The following is a 16,372-nucleotide window of genomic DNA, read 5'->3' as shown; positions in this document are numbered from 1 at the left end:
TGAGCGTAGGGTCTCTCAAAACGCCTCAACTATAATAAAATTTATTTGAATTTTTTAGCTGCTACAGTAGGTTCTCACTGACACTGACTAAAATATGCCTGAGGAACTCCGCCGCGTAAAAAAACGCAATCTGTCATGAGGAGAAAGGGTCTTCTTGCAGCTTCCATCATATGCCAAGCAGATGTGATGGCCGGAAAAACGCGCCTCGATATCTAAGAATTGTATTATGTCGTCTTTCGGCAGTTCATGCGTGAACAGGAGACTATTGCTTCCGAGGCTAAAATCCTGCAATCATCCGCAATATTGTCCGGGCTGGTGAAGGGAAGTAAAGTCGCTTGTTAGGAGGCTTAGGGGGTATGGTTGCAAATCGAATCTCACGCAAAGCGGGGACATCTCGGATGTTTGCGAAAAAGAGCAAAGGCCGTCGGAGGGGAATTCTGCCGGTCATCAAAAGCATCTCAAGTTAGCATCACGGAACACCATGTTTTGCCAGGGGAAGAAATTATGCACGGTTTATTCGTATACGTGTATTTTAAAATACCAAGTAAAAACAAATTTACCCCGCCCAATGTGTGGCTACTAATTCTATTTGGGCGAAGGTCACAAGACATGAGTTGCCCTTATATACACAACCGTCCGTGGTCGCACCCTATCCAACGGCGGCAAAGCTGCATCGAGGCTGTTCAGTGCAGCATTGCAGAATTATCACCTCTTCAGATGTGGACGCCCGCATTCCTCGTTACCACTAATTTGAGGCCCAACGCCTAGCGCTACGGTATTTTCGTTGCTGGTGGAGCTAGCGCCATGCAGCACTTCGCTACGGAGTGGCTACTACGGCGCAGGTTCACTTATCGAGCCTGAGGTGGCTCGCTGCCATGCTCAGACTGTTGAGCCCACATTTCCGTCGCAGGCACCGCAAGATGGTGTGGCACGGTGCCGACGTGCTGGGCTCCCGTGACATGGAGAACTACTGCGATGCATGGCACTCGGGCGCGCCCGCCCGATACGGTCTCGCCTCATCTCTTCTGGGCTCCCAGGCGCGCCTTCTTGGTGAGGAGGTTCCCTTGTTTGTGCTCGGTGGTGGCGAATGAGCCCGTTGCTGTCCTGCAGAAGCAGATGAGGTGCAGACCTGTTCAAATTTTTTAATCCCTGCTTTTACAGCGAAAGCTGCAATAGCTTTGTGCAAGCCATTTAGTGGAAGCAATGTACAGCGGCAGCTGTGTAACGCGTTACACGCCAGGTGGACACCACCTCCACGTACCTCAAATCACGACTGAGGTGTCCACTATTCCAGGGACCCGGTTATGCACATTTTCTGTCCTCAAAACCAACCGAGAGTTTAGACTGCGAAGAAAACAACACTGGGAACTAGACTATTTGCTTCGTGCTTACGGGCCCTCGAGTCCGTGAAGTGTGCAGGGAACGTGATCGAACAGTAAGCGGAAGAAGGCCGAGTATGCATGTGAGCGTACGGACGCCAAAAGGGGCTTGTGAGACTCCCAACCGGGCAGTCGCCTGTGAAAAGTCAAAACAGGCCTGCGACTGCAAGCCTCTCCGTCACTTACGCCATTCAGCTTTCGCTGGTTAATTCACTAACCCGGTAAATTTAGATCGAATATTTTTTTTAATTCCTGCTGGCAGAGACAAACTTTTCTCCTCGAGATATTGATGGCACTCGCAGTTCGAGTCGATTGCTTTCAAGAAAACCTTATGCGCACAGTGCAGCACACCGCACTGAAGGAAAGCGAGGAATTCAGTCTGGTAGCAAAATTTCGTCGTCCTTATTTCATCCGTTCATCCAGTTTCGCAGAACCACAAACTTTCTATCAGAAGGAATTTCCCTGCCAATCCCTGCGAGACATTTCTGCTCGTTCCAGCAACGCGTGGTCAGTACATATATTCAGTTTTTAAAACGCTGGGCGGCCAGTTGTGATAGCCCGGTCTTGAATTCGATAAGCGTGATGTCATGAGAGAGCACTCTTGAAGCGGCAACGGTGGAAAAATATTCGATCTAAATTTACCGGGTTAGTGAATTAATCAGCGAAAGCTGATTGGCGTAAGTAACGGAGAGGCTTGCAGTCGCAGGCCTGTTTTGACTTTTCACAGGCGGCATTGATTGTGGACATTTCCGGCTTGTCATCCCTTCTTGTTAAGGCATCATCTGTTAGAGTACAGCGGCAAATGCTTTGAGAGTCTGCGCAAAAGTTTTGTACGTAAGGGTGTCCTTTCTTTACGCTGGGAAATTGACCCCCCACTTCTCATCAACAAATCGTCACTCTTGGAGCTCTGTGCTAATTTTGTACGTTTATGCACCATTGAGAGAAAATGGGGAGTCCCAGCTCGAAAAGAAAATACAAACTTCCTTCTGTGTTTCTTTCCCTATGTAGAGTGAAGGTTAACGACTACAGATTAGAGTCTTTGTAATATGGACATTTACTTTTAATTACACACACTAGCAGGAGTTGGTCAAACCGGTTAAAGCATCATTTCCTGATAACCGCTTTCCCAGAACCCTCCTCCCGCTCTTTTTGTTTTGGCAACAAACTACTCAATGCTGGCATCTCCACTGGACAAAAATTTTTGAAACAAAAGTTGTTTGAGGCTAGTTGGTGTAACATAATTCTCTTAAAGGAGTTTGTGCGCTGCTTTGCGATTAACATTCACAGAAAGACAAAAAAGGAGAGGAGGAAGTACACACAACAACGCGCAACTAGCAACAGTCGGCTCCACCCCGTCGCTGGGGAGCAGACTCGCGCAGAGCTTGGTGGAAAAAAATCCGGGGGACGCTTAAGCTCCGCCTGTGGGGTATGACCTGGGGTCCTCTTTGCATATCACTTCGCTCACACGGACGCTGTCGGACAAGACCTCCCTTTAATCAAGTCCAATGAACCTGCATCGGTGGCCTAGAGGTAGTATGTCTAAGTCGCGACCCAAGGGTCACAGGGTTTATTCCCATCTAATCACCCCAATTTTCTCTTTAGCGAAATTAATTTACTGTGCATTCTCAGGAACATGACGTAAGAGTGTTTTAGTCATATTGCCACCTTAGATCGCCATATATCTAACGTTCTAATCAGTTTTCTATACCCAGCAATTCTGGACAAAAGCATTATTCAACGCAAACGAGATTATGAACGCAATTTTTTCATATATTTTAACATTTCACTGTAACAGTCAATATATCTGCAGATCTCCCGTCGGTAAGCCTGCGTTGTTTCGTTTTTATTTGCTATTAACATTTTTACTGTCGTAAAAAACGTTCCCCATCGGTTTTCTACGGCAGTCTTAACTACTCAATGCAAGCGACGCAGACTTTAAAAGAAAGATTTGCTACGCATCAGAAGAATGGACCATTACCTTCAATATTTTCAAAACAGTGCCTCAAAATATTTCAATATTCAAAATTTCCGTCCAAAAATGTTTCACATGCGATTCCACAGTTTCACGTGTGACGTCGCGACCCCCTCATCAATCCGGTTTTTTTCGACAGGCCAACGCCAGCTACGACGCCGGGTTTTCCTCTGAACAGAACCCTTAACGTCAAAAAAAGAAAACACAAAAATGTGGCACAAAACGTTCTCTGAATTCGTATGGGTGGCGTGCTTCTGTGTGAGACTGTGTTTTCAGTTTCGGCGGTGGTTTTTGCTTGGCGACGGGCCTATGAGCCGAGGATTTCCCCACAGCTATAAGGAATGTGCAAGAATGCATACAAGGCGAGACGGAAACGTCGTGCAAGCACATGCAACATTAAGCCGCCGCGGTGGCTCAATGGTTATGGCGCTTGGCAGCTCTCCGGAAAGACAAGGGTTCGATCCCGGTCGTGCGGTCGAATTTCGATGTTGGCGAAACTCTAGAGGCCCGTGTACTATGCGATGTCAGTGCACGTTAAAGAACCCCAGGTGGTCGAAACTTCCGGAGCCCTTCACTACGGCGTCCCTCATAGCCTCAGTCACTTTGGGACCTTAAACCCCCATAAACCATAAACATGCAATATTCAGCACAAGTGTAATTTTTTCCTGTGCAGCACTGGTGTTGTGTATGAGTTCATTTTCATGCAGGAAAGCCTATATCGGTCGAAATGGAAGATTCATGAGTGAAAGACTGCGAGCACAAAAACGCATGCGGGTTGCTAACCGCGCCATAGTTTGGCCGAACATTGTAAAAGATGCAGGGAGTGTATGGCAAAATTTCAAGGAAGAATCATTCTCGTGTACTCTAAAGATAGGCTGACGCGTGAGATACTAGAAGAGAGTATAGTATGAGATCCGGAGAACGCGGTGCATGCCTCAGCGCCCCGTCAATTGCTCTCACGGATGAGAGCGAAATTTTCAGTTCATACGCCCTTCGCCAAGCAAAAATCCAGCCCAGAAACTTAAGAAACAGAGCCGTAGAAAGAAGCACGTCACCATTTAATCAGAACTGGCTGATGCGACTTCAGTGGATGTTTTATCGCACGTCTTTATGTGTTTTCACTGTTTTTCACGTGTTCCATGATACCGCCTCCGGCGCTGAAGTGGAGCAGACAGTTGCTATAGTTGCGCTTCATGTTCTGCACTTCGTCCTCCACGTTTGTAAACGTGAATTTCTAAGCAGCGCACAAACTTCTTTACCAACGTAAAGAATTCCTCCGATTTTTCAATTTTCGGGCAAGAAGCAATCAGATGGGACTAAATCTCTAAACTAGAGGGCTGACGAACCCTCGTTCGCGGAATTTGGCATTGCGGCAAAGAATTAGTGAGAGGTTGCGCTGTGTTTGCGAAGCGGCCCTTTCTTGTGCGCCACTTTGGGCCCGAGTCTTTTTTCCTACTTTTCTTTCGTCCAGTTCAATAACAGTGCGTAATTGATCCGGTGTTTAGGGTAATTCTCCAAGGTGCGGTAGATTTGCAATAAGGAAGTATTAGCATGCACCCGTACGTCTGCGCTTAGGTGGACGCAGATGAAAAAGGGCCAGCACTATTAGCAACTCTAGTTGTTGCTCAATTCGCTCTCGCCCTACTATATGCTAACCGTTCAGGTTAGTTCGGTTGGTACAGCGACTGCTCCGGTGTGGCGGTGGTCGTGGGCTCGAACCCCAGACCGAGGCGAATTTTTATTCAACTGCGAAGCTTCTGCGAAAACTGCATAGCTTTCTTTCATACCCAGAAATTCTGGACAAAAGCATTTATCAACAGGAAATAGATTATGAACGCATTTTTTATATATTGTGAGATTTCCCTATAACAATCATTATGCCCGCAGATCTTCCATCAGCAGGTTTGCCTTTTTTGCTATTAACGTTTTTTCTATCGTCAGGAACGTTCCCCATTGCTTTTCTATGGCAGTCTTAACTACTCGATGCAAGCGACGGAAAAACTGGAAATATTTTCGAATCGGAAGAGTGAACCGAAGTTCAATATTTCCGTAAGAGTACCTTATAATATTCCAACATTCCAAACCTTTGTCCAAGGATCCTGGGCTCGTTGTAGCCGTATGGCTGCACTTGGGTGGGTACTAATGAGTAATTACTCCCTTATAACAGTGCATAAGGCGTGCGTCTTGTTCTATCGCTCTTCAGCAGCCAGCGGACGGAAATTATTTCCTGGCGGTCCCATCACTAAGCGGCCATCAGCTTCCCAGACGACAAAATATACTTTTCTTTTATTGGAGTGCCTTCGTTGACGTTGTCTATTGCTACGACTGCTGCTTCGGCTCGCGAGTGGAGCGGTTATACCATGCATCTTTCGCGGCTGTGAATCGATGCAATGTTCCTGCAGATCACAGAGAAAGCTTTTTGTTTTGGCACCGGGCGTAAATCTCCTGTGGCGCGCGTTTTTGGTTCGCGGTCAGAAATCGTGGCCCGACGAAGCAGCGATTGTGCTACGGTTATAATATGCATCACGTGAGCTAAAATCTATTTGTAACGTCAAAGAAACAATCAATGTTTTGCGAGTTTGATTCCCTGCAGCTCTTATGCTAGCCCGCCCCAGGAGCAGGAATGACAGGGACTGAGCAGATAGCCATTATATTGCAGTTTGTTTACAACAAGTGATCATAAAGCTCCTTGTGACGTGACAGTCACCGTACCGCTGCTGAAACAGAAGCTTCATGGGAAAATAACTTCAACTGTAAATTCCTTACCAAGCGTGAACCAATTTTACATGGCGAGCCACGTCTAATAATGTACTGCACATCATCAAGAAAAAACTCGTAACCAAAAAACTTAGTGTCTCTGTACCCCTTTAATAAGGTGGCGTCGCAGCAGTGAACACGAGCTATTCCTCCGCAGGTCAGGAGCGCCACTCGTGCGCCAGTAACTTCGTGGTGCTGTGCGTTGAAGTGACCAGCCAGCAGCACGACCAGCTGGAGCAGCAGCACGGAAGGCGGCGCAGACGCCACGCCAGCAACAACCACACGCTGCCCCTGGCTCCTGCACACACGCTGCCGCTGTCCTCGTGGGAGCTGTGGTGGAGGTCCCTATGGCCCCCGCAGCCCGAAGAAGGAAACTCCAAGCCATGAATGAGTCTCGGTCCCTTTCTAAACGCGTTCAGGGAGTTTTTATTTGCATACGCTCTGAAACGCGACACCTGAGCGAGAGCGCGGAGACAATGGGAGTCACAGCCCAAACCACCTGTTCCAAAGCAGCAATACTTTTCACCCCATACAAGCTTTGTCGTGTGTCGTGCCTAACCAGTCGAAACTGGTGGGAATGCTTCGAGTGACTAAGCAAGCTGGCGAATCGGTTGAAAAGGAAACGGTGCATTTAGACAAGTTTGAGTCGTCCAAGCCTCTGACGGACCGGATTCAGAGCTTCTTTTAGAAGTCGAAATGTTCTTACGCATATGCTGCTACGATGGCGGTAAGAACGCAGACATAACCCGTAAATGCTAAGAATCCAACAGTGAACCCTACTCTAGAAGAAAAAATGTGAACACGTAGGCAAGGTTCACTAATTTTTCTTGCTGCGTTGGGTCGCTTCAGCCTACATCCGTAATTCCGCAGCTGTAGCTAGAGGGAAATACCTACACACTCTGCACCATCCGTCGAGTGGTTGTCTTTCTTTTGGCAGCGAGTGCAGGTAACTTATTTCGCTCGCTTCTAAGGTAGGCAGCGCCAATGCAAACAAGGGCTACGCGTAGTTTGCGCACCAGTGTGTTTGAACGTGCTTGCAGTTCGAGAAAATCCCTCGAAGGGTGATTCTTGTATTTCTTCTTTCCAGTCACGAGATGACATAGACAGCTGTGGTCAGCTGCGCTCTGGCGGGGGCTGCGCCACTCAAGCTGGTGACGCAGCGTGGTGCTCTTACGCGCAATGCACTGGGTTGCACTTGAGATATTCGAAACAATGGCTGTGACGTGGTTCCTTGTCATATAAAAATGTGGCCCTTTTTAGCTGAAACAAGTAGTCCCGACCTCTCTCACAAGGATCACGTGTGACTTTGTGTGTGCGTTTTTTAACGCGTAGCGTCGAGCAGTTTCTTGCAGTGGGTTTGGCTTCGAATGAACGTGATCTAGCAGGTGGCTCCGGGACTCATCTCTCCCTTGTCATCTGTTGACTATTTTTGTTTATATCTTGACTTGTGAGATTGTTGTGGCACATGTTTGTGTATACTGTCTACAGAGAATGTCGCGAGTGACTAACGAACTGGTCTATCAGAGTTTGCCTGTTTTTGCCTGATTTCGCAAACCTTGTATATTGTAGAAAAGTTTCATTGTAGAAAAGTTTCCGGCGCATATTCAAATCACTTTATTTTGTGTTGAGCTGTAGCATTCTTTCACGAAAAAAAGAACTTGCGAGAGCGGCACAGTTTTACTCCAACAAAACTTTTAAATCCGTGGGTACACTGAGAGGTGGGCCCAACTGAAAAGTGTTGGCGTTTCCTTCAAACACTTTCTAGCAGCGCGTTTTTAGCACTGCGACGGGAGAATTTCGGTGGAGGCCAAATGCAAAAACACTCGTCTACTGTGCGATGTCAACGCACGTTAAATAAGTCCAGGTGGCGCAGCGTCAGGACGTTAAACCCCACATATCAAAGCTTTTAATTTAGCGGCTGTTTGTCTCCGCTGCCAAAAAAAAAAAAAGAACAGTCACATGTTCAATCACACCCAGCAACGGTGGCAGAATTGGAGCCAACTTATTTTTCACGGTTCCCATGTTCGTCTTCGTTCTTCCCAATATCTATTACAGTCATTTTCTGTTTGTCGTTCTCGTGGCAGTTGGGATGCAATCGCCTCTAGTGGTTTCTTTTACAGGACCGCGAAAGCTTGCTGCGTTTGCCAGGAGGAGGCGTATTGAACAAGGGGAGCAGAAGCGTGTGACGTTTCCATGGATGCGATGGCTTTAGTGGATGACGTTTTACTAGCATAATTAAAGGCAATTGTTTTGTGATATGCGTCGAGGGAGAACAATGCCAAGCAACCGTGACCGTCCTACAGGCAGCATCTGTGCGTCGTGGTGCGTGCGGCTGGGAAACTCAACTGACGTTACTGTCTTGTCCTTAACGCATTTCTTACATTCATCCACGAAAAAATGTAGTTGCATTCTTATCTGCCAGCGTTCTGGCGGCACTTCTTTCTTCATGTCGGAATTCAAGGAAAGCGGACGCTCGAACCGGCAAAATACTGAACTTGTGCGCAAGCTATGTTAGCACTTCGAAAAGCTACCCGCAGCGGTGGCTCAGTGGTTAGGGCGCTCGACTACTTATACGGAGTTCCCGGGTTTGAACCCGACCGCGGCGGCTGCGTTTTTATGGAGCAAAACGCTAAGGCGCCCGTGTGCTGTGCGATGTCAGTGCACGCTAAAGATCCCCATGTGGTCGAAATTATTCCGGAGCCCTCCACTACGGCACTTCTCTCTTCCTTTCTTCTTCCACTCTCTCCTTTATCCCTGCCCTTACGGCGCGGTTCAGGTGTCCAACGATATATGATACAGATACTGCGCCATTTCCTTTCCCCCAAAACCAATTCTTATTATTATTCGAAAAGCTGTAGCTGACACGCATTCGTTTTCACTGGTTTTATTTAACTTTTGTGTTCCGTCATATACACCCGCATAGGACGTGTTATGAGCACTTGAAACCATTATCATCTGGCAATAACTTGAATCCTTCCGTAATGTTTTTGTTTTTTTTTTTTACCTGCGGCAATGCTTGAGGTGCGGATTTCGCTGAACGCAGTGTATATTATAAGTGTCATTAGGAAAAGGTGTAGCAATCGTCAGAAATGAAGTCTACGAACGGCTTCCGCCGGCCATACAGACTTTCTTTTTTCTTCTTTTTGCGTATGTGCGAGTTTGTGGATGCTGTAGGATGTCAGTATTCTCTGTTAGAAAAGCGGCGAAAACGATTTCTGCCCGCCACATCGTCACATATCCCTTCAGCATATCCATAACGAAAGCGTTCTTGGTGTGGTCTTTCATGCTGGTATAAAGTTCAGTCGTGTGTTGTAATTTGTCATTCGGCTTTGTCAACGTATTCATGGTGTTTTGAGGAAAAGTTACTTGCCGGCTGCTAAGCATAAAAGGCAAGATTGCTAGAGGTGCTACATAAACAGTATTATGTTTTCCCTAGATTGTAGCCTGGAACGAGTGGGATGTTTTGAACACACAGTACGTTCAGTGGCTTAGGTCGTTTGCTTTGATTTGATTTGCCATTACAAAGGCTTCTTTTTGCCAAACAGAACACTTCACATGCAGAGCAGGGTAGTGCTGGTGCTTCGATCGCAACTACGAAAAGTATTGCTTTTCTTATTCGGTTAAGGTTGGCATTGCCGTCTGCACATGACTAGCAGGTCCGAATGGCATGCGTTGTGAAGTGATGGTGCCAACTTTTTCTTTCGTTTTGCAAACAAACTAATACTTCAATAAAAGCAGCACACTAAGTCAAGGCGATGGTAAGCACGCAGCAATCCATAATCTGAGAGGTTGTGTATGCAGGTTTGTAAGTGCGGTCTCGCGACATTGTAGCGTCCAATTATCCTTCGTTGGGTGCAGTGAAGTGCAAGCGAAGGTGTACTGATCCTTCACTCCTCTGATGCACGTCCCCTGAGCACTTGCAGGCGGATTCATGTTACCAGTGTTCTGCAGGGATGTGTAGATACCGTGTAGAATGCGTGTCAATGCTTTCATAACATTAGAATGCATCCTAGCTCGCCTTCAAAGAGTGACTTAATGTTGAATAAATCCACTCCGACAAACGGACAGTCTTCGCTGCAGTATACTGATGCCGTAGCTTCATGAGCAACGCGGGGTCGAATCCAGGAGAAGCGTGATTAAAGCTCGTCATCTCGCATAATCCAGCAGTGGACAATTTCCTCCTGGGTGAGGCCTCACAGCCCACTTTCTCAGCGAAAGTTACGGGTACAGTGGGGGTCGGAAGTGGTCAAGAAAGACTTGAAAGTAAAGATGGGCAGCGATTATAACATTTAATTGTACGTTCGAACTTTTGAGAAATGTTCAACATATATATCAGAGCAAATGTTGAAGGATACTGCGCCGCTGAAAATGGTGGAGGTTGCAGAGCAAATCTAGTTTACAGCCGATAGCCCTTCGACGACTTTTCGAACATTACTTCGGACAAATTTTGCCTTGGAGTGCTTAACGAACTTTCAGCGCACTCCCGATTAGACTGAGGGTGCTGCTGGGTAGCCTATTCTTCATCTCTCATAAATTAGGCGCACTTTCAAAGAATAAATGTACTATTATTTTACCAGTTTTTATTATGCAGTAAGGTGTTATTTCGTACGCCTTACTTTATATGACCATTTTGTATAAATCAGGCGCACGATGAGCAAATTAAAGACTCTATTACTTTGTTTGCTTTTGTTATATAGTGAGTTTTTCAGACGCCTTTCTCTATGAGTCGGGTAGTCAGCTCCTAAGTGTTCTTTCTATTCACGCCAAACACTGTCAGAGTCTATGCACCTGACATACGGAAACAAGCGAATTAGCTCCTTCATTGAGGTGCATTGCACAAAAATAACCCTTAGTTCAGGGGCGTGTAAACATCAACATAAACACTCAATTTGGGCATACCATAAAACTTCAGCCATGCGCTGACAGTCGCAATCAGACGTGTCCTTGAAAAAAAGTGGCGCCGACATTTAAACACTTTCCTCAAGAGAGTACTGAAAAGGCTGGAAATTTTGTTTAAAATTGTGAGAAAAACTACAACAGACATGAGCAGCTTCGAAACTTTGATACGTGTGTTTATTCTAGTCGGTAACTTACTGTCACAGATGAAAATGGGTTTACTTTAAGAAGGACGAATCCCGTCGAGTCTGCGCAGCTAGAACTTAGGGAGAAAGAAAATGTACACAGCAGGACATTAGTCATTCAACAAAGAATTGGATGGAAGTCATGCTGGAATTTAATATGCCTAGAATAGAGCATTCACAACTGGCAATAAACTTTTATCAAAAGAGAGCAGGTTCAGCCCCGCCTGTTCGCATCTCTTTTTTACACAGCAACGCGTGTGCAGAAAGCGGCTCGGTTCTCTACAGCACGCGAGCGACGCGCTGTTAAGCGAGCTATAGCGGTACCAGACGCTGGCTGCCAAGTTTGGCGCACGGTCTTTACGGCAAAGCACCGGTGCATGCCGCAGCAACGCTTGTCTGAAGCCGCGAGCACTCTTTGCGGCCCTGGCCGGCTTCGAAGGCTCCAGGCACTGTAGTGTGTACTTCGGAGTACGCGCCTTTGGGCACTGCCTTCTTGAACATTGCTCTGCAGTTTCATATGCGTTCTACAGTGAGAAACAGGTGACGTGTTTTGTCACCTCTCAGCAAGAAAAATTCCCCACTAACTTTGCATCCTATAGTAAAGCCAGATTAGCGGCTCTGAGGGCTTCAGTTTCTCTGCAGAAAAGGGCAATTATCATGTGCTTTCTTGTTTGCACAACAGTGTCTACTTTTTTACGAGTGTTTTTCGTGCCCCAACTCAGGCGGCGTTTTGTATGTGCGTGTGCTTCTAGTGAAGTCTTAAGTGGAGCGATCGTGGTTTTTCACCAATTAAGCTAATTAATTGGTGTCACAGTAACTCTTCCACGCAGGCGTTGCGGAAACAGGGATTAAATCAACTACAATAGGAGGAATATGGAAGGCATCCCGTTATGAGCTCTGGTAGAGAAAAAAAGGTTTGGGAAAGAGAACGCATGATACTGCATGGAAGTCAGGGGATGGGGGTGGCGGGGGCTGGCTGGGACTCTGTACTTCAGTCTATGTGTGTTCCCATACATTTATCATCACACTACGTCAACGGTAATTTATGCATGAATTGTCAAAACTGTGTGCATTTTTGTGTCTTGAGCTCGTGTCACATATATCGCAGCCTGTCTGTAAGCCATCGTAAACATCTCTCCGCGAGCGCTGTTATCGGTGTGCTAAGTAACCATGGCGTCTTTTGCTTCGCTAAAGTCGCGCGGAGGACACACATCCTTTTCTGATTATCAGGACAGAACGTCAGCCACCTTCAGGCACTTCATGTAGTCTTCTTTTCTTATGTTTTTAACGAATCTGTGTTCGAAGAAAAGAAACCTACTGTGACAGGTGTACAGCCGGAGCCAAAAATCATTTTTGCCTTTTTAATATTTTCTTGTTTCTCTTGACACGATCATTCAACACTTACCTCGCACTGTATGGCATCTTACAAAAATTCACCCGACGTTTAATACGTGCTGACGTAGATGTGAACCTCTGAAGAAGAAAAAAATAAATAACCACAGTTCATGTCAACAGAATTTGCTAGCAAAGTTTTGTTGTTACTACTGCCTTGTTACAAAAACACGCGCTACGAAATGTTTACAACAAAATACTCAGCACTCACCAGCACATGCCGGTACCTTTTCATCTTGAGAATATTTTTCTTTTGGCAGCAGAAACCAACTGCGCTTTCGAAAGGCAGTAGTCGTTGTTTTTACCCGAATATTTTCGTTTGAAGCACAAACACTTAACGCGGAATGCAGATGGCCCAGTGCTGACACTCCGAAACCAATAATCGACCTTGGCGATGGGCACACACGCTTGTCGCACGTAACAAGAACAAAACCTGTTCCACCTTTCTGCGTTAGGTTGTGCCAGGCGTTCTTCTTTGAACGAGTCATTCGCGAAGCACGACAAAAATTCCACGAATTGTGCGGCGCACGCGCGGTGAGAAGGTTTACCTGTCTGTACCTATGTGCGTCCTTGTTCGACTCTGTTTTTAGTTTCTTTGAGTGTAATAGTGGGTCACCGTACCATTCAGAACACCAACTCTTAGAGCAATATTTGTCACTTAGTCACATAGGAACCGAATATGTGTGTGTTGTCGTGATTTATAGTGTAATAAACGTCTTTTTTTATGGAAAACATCTCCCGGAGTCCTTCCTGCTGCGTGTGCCTCATCTCACTTGAACCTGCAGATCAGACTTGCTCCTCTGATCAAAGAAATCCCGTCGGTGAGCCAAACGGTCACGAGCGCTTTTCCAGGTGCGCTCCTTCACCGCGAGTGACAAAACTGATTGCGAGCCTTTGAAGAAGCCCACGACACAGTCCGTGCGCGGCGATGCCTCAAAGCTGTGAAGTCGGCGCTATTTTTAGTTTTATCGTCTTCAGAGGCGTTGTTTCGGGCCGACAGCGTCGGAACACTGCGGACATTTTCGGAGCTGAATACGAGGCGGCAAATGCCATTGGACAGCTACACGGGGACTGGATAATCGACCAATAGGCCCGTTGTTCCCTTTTTAGCTGAGAAAGGAGCAAAAAGAGAGAGCTCTAAGGTTTCCGGCCAGGAAAATAAACTACGAAAACACATTTGAACTCATTGAAAAGAATTTTTTCGTGGAGAAAGAGAGTGACAGGACCGGCGCTGATAATCAAATGAAGGTTTATTTGGGAAAACGCAAAAAAATACAATTCCGTCTTTCTTCGCTGCGCTTTGTGAACGATCATGTACGTACCAGTCAGCTCAGCTTGCCGTTATACTGGAAATAATCTCGGGGCCCCTCAGGCACACATCGCAGCAATGTTTCTTGGAGAGGAGCGTTGCAATACGAACTGCAGATACCACGAAGACCACAAAAGGGAACCTATTATCCTACCTCTCGGCCAAGGTGAGAACAAAATAAAGCACAGAGAATGAGGGAGTGTTTGCATTTCCAGTCCCTTCTCGCGCACAAATAATTGCCAGCACGATTTGGAGAGCCCCGCTGCGCTCGCGCCTCTGGCTTCTCTGGCCTCTGGCTGCGCTCGCGCCCACGGCTTCTGGCTGAAACGGCCCACACGAGGCTGCGCAGAGCAGTAAGGCGGAAGGATATGCATGCAGCTTCTTCCTGTCGCCTTCCCATTGACCGCGTAAGCAATATCCCGTTCCCCTCAACCGGTAATAAGGCGGAAGCCTTTCTTGCCTCATTAGCGTGTGCAAGACTTGTCCGCAGGAAACGTGTACAGGAGTGTCCGCTCCACCTGTCTGTCAAATAAAATAAAAGTGAAAGGACGAGGATGGGATTCAAACCCACGCGGGCAGAGCGAAATAGATTACCACTCCGTCGCCTTGATCACCCGGCCACCTAGTCCTTTTTTTTTCTTTATTGCATGGAAATAGTGCCGAAAAGAAATATCTTAGCATGCTTACGCCACAAAACGCCAGGTCACCGTACCCCTGCATGACCCCACCTTCCAAAACATTAAAAGTCTGGGAGGCACACACATGCATCAAGATAGAGGAGCCAGCTAGGCGGCTCTAGCAGGGAAGCATACACTGCCCGAATCAAAGCGCATTGCTCACGAAACAAAGATTTCGACGACCGTGGTGATTTGGGGTCGCGGTCAATCATGCGGCTTTTCGAGAGACTAAATAGTACCAGCAGCATAAATAGATCATATGGCACAACACAGTTTCTCGCCACAGGCAAAAAACGGATACTGTAGGGTGTGATGTCAATGGCCTTCATAATTGTTCGTTGCAATATGTCCCAGAAGAACATAGCATCAATGCAAAGTAAACCAATAATCAATTGTATCCGGTGTATTGCACAGGCGGAAATTCACCGTCCATGGCACAAGCATCTCCTCTGCATGAAGCCATGCCTTCACGGGCAGCGTGGATGTGTGCAGTGTAAAGGTGAATGTTTTTGCAGCAGAAGAAATGAACATTCGCCCAACACGTTTTAAAACACTGGTGTCAAGGAACTCCAGAAAAGGCTGCCTATACAACGGTACAGGAAACAAATACTCTGTAGGTGCCTTAGGCTTTAATCAACCAAATGATCAAACAGGCTTTTGTAAAGAATATTCCACAATAGATCATATTCACACTATCAATCAGGCGATAGAGAAATGCGCAGAATATAACCAACCTCTATATATAGCCTTCATTGATTACGAGAAAGCATTCGACTCAGTGGAAACCTTTGCAGACAGAGGCATTGCGTAATCAGGGTGTAGAAGAGCCTTCTCTCAAAATACTGGAAGATATGCATAGCAGCTGCACAGCTACTATAGTCCTCCATAAAGTCAGCAATAAAATTCCAATAAGGAAGGGCGTCAGGCAAGGAGACACGACCTCGCCAATGCTATTCACCGCCTGTTTACAGGAGTTATTCCGAGGCATGAATTGGGAACAGTTGGGAATAAGAGTAAATGGAGAATACCTAAATAATCTCTGCGATTCGCTGATGACATTGCCTTGCTGAGTCAGTAAGGAAGTGAACTTAAAATCATGATCAATGAGTTAGACAGGCAGAGCAGAATGCTGGGTCTAAAAATTAACGTGCAGAAAACCAATGTAATGCTCAACAGTCTAGCAAGGGGACAGCAGTTCACAATTGGCAGAGAGGGCCTGGAAGTGGTAAAGGAATACGTCTACTTAGGGCAGGTACTGACAGCTGATCCGGATCAAGAGAGGGAAATAACTAGAAGGATAAGAATGGGGTGGAGCGCATATGCCAGGTTCTCTCATATCATGAATGCCAGTTTACCAATTGCCCTCAAGAGAAAAGTGTACAACAGCTGTATCTTACCGGTACTCACCTACGGGGCAGAAACATGGAGGCTAACGAAAAGAGTGCAGCTTAAGTAGAGAACAACGCAGCGAGTCATGGAAAGAAAAATTATAGGTCTAACGTTAAGAGACCGGAAGCGGGCAGAGTGGGTGAGGGAACAAACGCGGGTTAATGACATCCTAATCGAAATCAAGAGGAAGAAATGGGCTTGGGCAGGGCATGCAATGAGAAGGCAAGCTAACCGCTGGTCCTTAAGGGTAACGGAGTGGATTCCAAGAGAAAGTAAGCGTAGCAGGGGCGGCAGGAGGTTAGGTGGGCGGATGAGATTAAGAAGTTTGCGGGCAGAGGGTAGATGCAGCTGACAAAGGACAGGGTTAACTGGAGAGACATGGGAGATGCCTTTGCCCTGCAGTGGGTGTAGTAAAG

The 16,372-nt window shown here is 46.6% G+C and overlaps 1 protein-coding gene across 4 annotated transcripts in view; it reads left to right on the top strand.

The window, feature by feature from the left end:
- Mp (collagen XV/XVIII-type protein multiplexin) overlaps positions 1 to 13,318 on the top strand; it is a 307,755-nt gene extending 294,437 nt beyond the window's left edge. For all 4 annotated transcript variants that reach the window (XM_077650856.1, XM_077650855.1, XM_077650854.1 and 1 more), the window contains 2 exons: positions 911 to 1,050; positions 6,266 to 13,318. In XM_077650856.1, the coding sequence (XP_077506982.1) occupies positions 911 to 1,050; positions 6,266 to 6,495 (370 nt within the window). In that variant the 3' untranslated portion in view covers positions 6,496 to 13,318. The remainder of the gene's footprint in view (positions 1 to 910; positions 1,051 to 6,265) is intronic.
- The last annotated feature ends 3,054 nt before the right edge of the window (positions 13,319 to 16,372 follow it).

The sequence above is a fragment of the Amblyomma americanum genome, chromosome 1, assembly GCF_052857255.1.
Source record: "Amblyomma americanum isolate KBUSLIRL-KWMA chromosome 1, ASM5285725v1, whole genome shotgun sequence".
Lineage (NCBI taxonomy): Eukaryota > Metazoa > Arthropoda > Arachnida > Ixodida > Ixodidae > Amblyomma > Amblyomma americanum.
This window is presented reverse-complemented; position numbering and strand designations above follow the sequence as displayed.